The 4,504-nt window shown below is 35.7% G+C and overlaps 1 protein-coding gene across 1 annotated transcript; it reads left to right on the top strand.

Annotated features, from left to right (window-relative positions):
• The first annotated feature begins 6 nt into the window (after positions 1 to 6).
• Positions 7 to 4,189, top strand: LOC125504882 (protein serrate-like). Its single transcript, XM_048667517.1, has 4 exons — positions 7 to 351; positions 409 to 665; positions 735 to 1,072; positions 2,297 to 4,189. The coding sequence occupies exons 1-4, from the start codon at positions 39 to 41 to the stop codon at positions 2,745 to 2,747; spliced, it is 1,359 nt and encodes a 452-aa protein (XP_048523474.1). The 5' UTR covers positions 7 to 38; the 3' UTR covers positions 2,748 to 4,189.
• The last annotated feature ends 315 nt before the right edge of the window (positions 4,190 to 4,504 follow it).

Here is a 4,504-nt window from a genome sequence, read left to right on the forward strand (position 1 = left end):
AAATACCCAAAAAGAAGTTTGTAAAAAAATAGGTGAACATGGCAATTCTCAAAACAAACGTAACTTTTCCAGTGGATGATATAGCATATCTGCCGTCTCCAGGAAGCTGCGTCTGGAACAGTCACACTTTGGAGAATAACGTGACGTGGCAGCACGAGTGCAACACCTGCGTCTGCAGCGGCGGCATAGTGAAATGCACTAAAGTATGGTGCGGCCTCGGAAACTGCAGAACCACCAATCAGCAGCAGAATACCATGTGCACTCTCAATCAAGTGTGTGTTCCTGCTTCGGGAGAATCGTGCTTGTCTCCTCCATGTTTGCCGTATGGGGAATGCAGGGAACTGGAAAGCGGTAAGTGAATCTCCTCCATGTTTCCTCTCGTATGTCTAAAGCAGTTTCTTTATCCAGGGCGGCGCGTGAAAGCGCCAGTGCTCCCAAGTCCTAGTTCCTGTTGGCCCAATCAGGCGACTTTGAGCAATACCTGCGCTCGTCTCACTCTACTCGTCGACAAAGTGAAACTTCCCCAAGGAACTACAGTGGAAGGTCTATGTGGGGACCTCAGGGGCCTTTTAGCCAACCAGCAAGCTATTGAAGGGCTTCAAAATCACTTGGTGCTACTTTGCGATTTAAAAACCGACTACAATGACACCGTCGAAGTAACTCTGGTAAGCAACGTTCTTAACTCATTCACAAACTTTCCCGTCGATTCGTTCTAAGTTTATGTGTGTTTTCAGTTCGGAAACCAGTGGGTTCTGGATGGAATTCGCGTAGTCGGAGAGGCGATTTCAAGGAAACAAACTTCCCTACTAGCATTGGCTTCGATTGTGGAAGTCAAAGTGGAAACAGCCCTGGTGTCTGGCGAGCAACAAAGCAACAAGCTACTGGTGGCTTTGGTGTGCTTCATCATAATCGGAGTGGCAACGGCCATTCTAGCTGGGGTTCTCTACTTGAGGCAGCGAAGGCGGAACCTGGGAATGAGCGGCGTCAATTTGTCACCGTCCACCGAAACGTGCCACCGTAATCATGAAGATGAAAAGTCGAATAATTTGCAAAACGAAGAAAATCTGAAAAGGTAAGTGGCAAGCCTAAAAATTAAAAAAGGGCGCACAAGAAACAACAGGTATATAAGGCGTTTAATGTAACTTATATAGGATGTCCAAGATAAAGACCTCAATAATTAAACGAAATACTTGACTTTCGAAAATGTCCCCTTGATTGCGATGCTTTTTCCTAATTTAACCGACTTCGTATCTCTTACGGTTTTGGAGATCCCCATGCAATGCATCCTTATCTTGGTCACTCTGTATAGATAACTATTACCGAGTTTTCGTCAATTTTGTCGCTAATTCACGTAATCAAATATGTATCAACCCGAAATGTTTTCAAAAAGTACCAACTTCCATGTTTTAAACAAAACACCAAGTATATTGTTGCACGCTTATAAAGCTGATTATATTTGCTTATCGATTCCTATACCTATCTAAAGCAGTTTGCAAATTTTGAAATAATCTTCATATTTTTTTATTAAAACTTCGACCATAGAAAAAGAAAATAGAAATCTGGTATTAAAACGACATTTCTATTCGTGAAATTGTCAAATTTTCGCTTGAAAAATCCCTATGCTTAGGGCCTCACGGAGAAATTGAGGCTGTCTTAGTGATCTGGTAACAAATGAAAACGACTCCAATTGCATTTTTTAAATTGAACACTGTATATTTTCCGCTATATCATGAGCTTTAAATTTGGAAAAAAATGGAAAAAATTAAAATAACTTTCGGTGTGATGTCGGTACTTCCGTAAAGTTAACGATTTAGGTATAAGAACACAATCTATCATTTAATAGGGAATGTAATGGCAATTGCAATTGTGATGTATTTTAATGTGTGATATCATCATATGGCTGTTGACGAACTGTGATTGTTTTTTAAATTCATGATTTTTTTTTAAACTATTTTATTTTAGAAAAACTGATGATGGTGGAAAAATACACCGAAACGTATTTTAATTGATAAATAAAGACGATAAATGACTGAAACCCAGAAATTAATTTTGATTTGGAATTAAGATTAAACTTAAATCGCCCTTTATATCAAAATCGCGAAAAAATTTCTCAGAGCTATAGCTTAATAAAAAAAAATAATATGCAGAATGTCTCATTTAAAAATCGAAGTTGTACGCTCGCAAAACTATATATAAACTCAAACAAAAAGGTTATTTGAAAATACAAAAATAAAGAAACGAAGCAAACTTTCAATAATGTTGAAACAGACGATTGTAATTTTTGGTTTTGTTTCAGATATGCGAATCCTCTAAAAGAGGACGTCGGAAGCATGGCAAGCATTAACTCGGCAAGTGCGTGCGGTCTAGATATGCCGCGAGTGAGTGTAGTTCGACCGCTATCGTCAATGCTACCGACCGAAGGATCGAGTGAAATGTTGGAAATGATCTCCGAAGTGGAATGTCCGGGTAACAGAAAAACGATGCTGGTTCTGCCGGGTACCAGCGCTTCCGAAACGACGCTAAAACTGAGCGAAAGCATGACTTTGGATGGATTAAGTCCAGCCCATAGAAGTAGTCAAATAATGCTGTACAAAGCTCAAAATCCGGACGTGCGGAAAAACACGGCCCCGTTCGACGACTCGTCAGGGCACAAAGACTTTAGTAAAAACATTATTAATGTAAATAAACAGAGGACATTACAACAGAATACTAGTGCTAGTGCGGACGTGCTTACCGTTCTCGTTTAGAGGGCCAGTTTACATATAGGCGAATTTTAGATCGTATTTGTCGCAGGTTTAAACCTTGTTAATCTAGTACGATGAGCAGTTACTTAGAGTATCTACTATTGTAAACCTTAAATTCGTGTTGTGCAATCTTTGGACCTAGGAAAGGAAAGTGTGCGAAACTTAATTAACAAGCGCAATTGACGTATTTTACAGTAAACAACTTCCTGACTATGGCAAGAGTTTAGGTTTTACATTATTTTCATATAAGATTTTATAATAAATAGGTATAATAAAAAATGTCTACACTAGTATTCATTCTAGTGACCGAATAAATTTGAAGTTAAGTTCCACCTTTTTTAGTAGTTAAATGGACTGAAAGGAAGGAAATATTCAAATCTGTTTAACACACTTCACACTTTTGACCATGATTTTGAAACTTCTATCATTTTAATTTTATCAAAGTTAAAGTAGCATTTATTATCAATATTACACACAACAGATTTGAGTGTTTTCCTAAATAATCTTATCTAAATTAAGTTTAATAACTGACCCTCTTGGTTAGTAAACAAATCACTTTGCGATGTTTCGCCTTTTTTAAGTGGAGTTTGATCTCGTGTCCAAGAACCAGGTGACGATTACGCAGAAAAACGTTATTTAAAATAAATAGTGTGATATTATTTAATATTTCAAATTTTGTTTTTATACTTGTTAGATGTTTAAAAACTTTTTATTTAAATTTATTAAGTCTGCAATTCGGATTAAACGTGTACATACGACTTGTTTTTATTTGTATTTATTGTATCATTGTTCCTGATTTTTTTATGCCTTTTTATTGTAATTTTAGTTTTGTATTTTTTGTTCGCGTTTTATTTTTACGTTCCACGTGACCGTCTGTGAAACTGCCTAGATTAATATTTATTTTTTATAGGTCCACTCTTTGTGTAATATCAATTTGGAGACGTATTTTTGTAAATATGTGTATACCGACTATATGGGAAGCTTCATTCGCTTTAATTGATCGATATTTTAGAGAAGTTCAATCGAAAAAGCCGATAAATATGTGCTAAAACTAATTTAATGAAGCGTCTCGTATTTGCAGTATTGTATAGCGAAAATAAGTGTAGAGAAAAAATGTTTTGTTTTTTAAAGTTATTAAGTTCCACATTACATGATCATTCCATTTTCCGTAGTTAAATGTATAACTTTTAGAAATATTTTGTTAGGATGACGAAAATAGTACTTATGTCTAATATAACAACTTTAAAATAGTGCCTTTGTTGTGCCTGACCTCCAATTGGACTTTTTTATCAATGAATATTTACATTAGCTATTATCGAGATATTAAAAGTATTAAAAGGATTTTATGCGGATGTAACTGTATATTTTGTAAAAAAAGTATATTTTATAGAAGGTCTGCAAACTTGCTTTGTAATTAAAAATAAATCAGATTAGAGCTTGTCAATTATAATAATAAATGATTCATAAATAAATAGTGATCAGTTGTCCTCATTAAATCCCCAAGAAAAAATGAAAACGCAAATTTCGCTCATGCGAGTAAGGCGCGGGAAAAATAATCATACACGGGAACAATGATTAAACATACAGCTATAGCTGTAGCTTTATTTACAAGGTGCGGAAAAGGAGAAAGCCAGAAAAATACGTTTACAAAAGAAGTTATACATTTGTTTTTAGTTTGGAAGGTATAAAAAACGATATGATGATTTAAAATACGTAAGTACGTCTCTGTTGTCAGGCGAATCAATAAACTCGTTCTGCAT

The sequence above is a fragment of the Dendroctonus ponderosae genome, unplaced genomic scaffold (genome assembly GCF_020466585.1).
Source record: "Dendroctonus ponderosae isolate FM_Combo_2020 unplaced genomic scaffold, Dpon_F_20191213v2 Dpon_F_20191213_6, whole genome shotgun sequence".
Classification (NCBI taxonomy): Eukaryota; Metazoa; Arthropoda; class Insecta; order Coleoptera; family Curculionidae; genus Dendroctonus; species Dendroctonus ponderosae.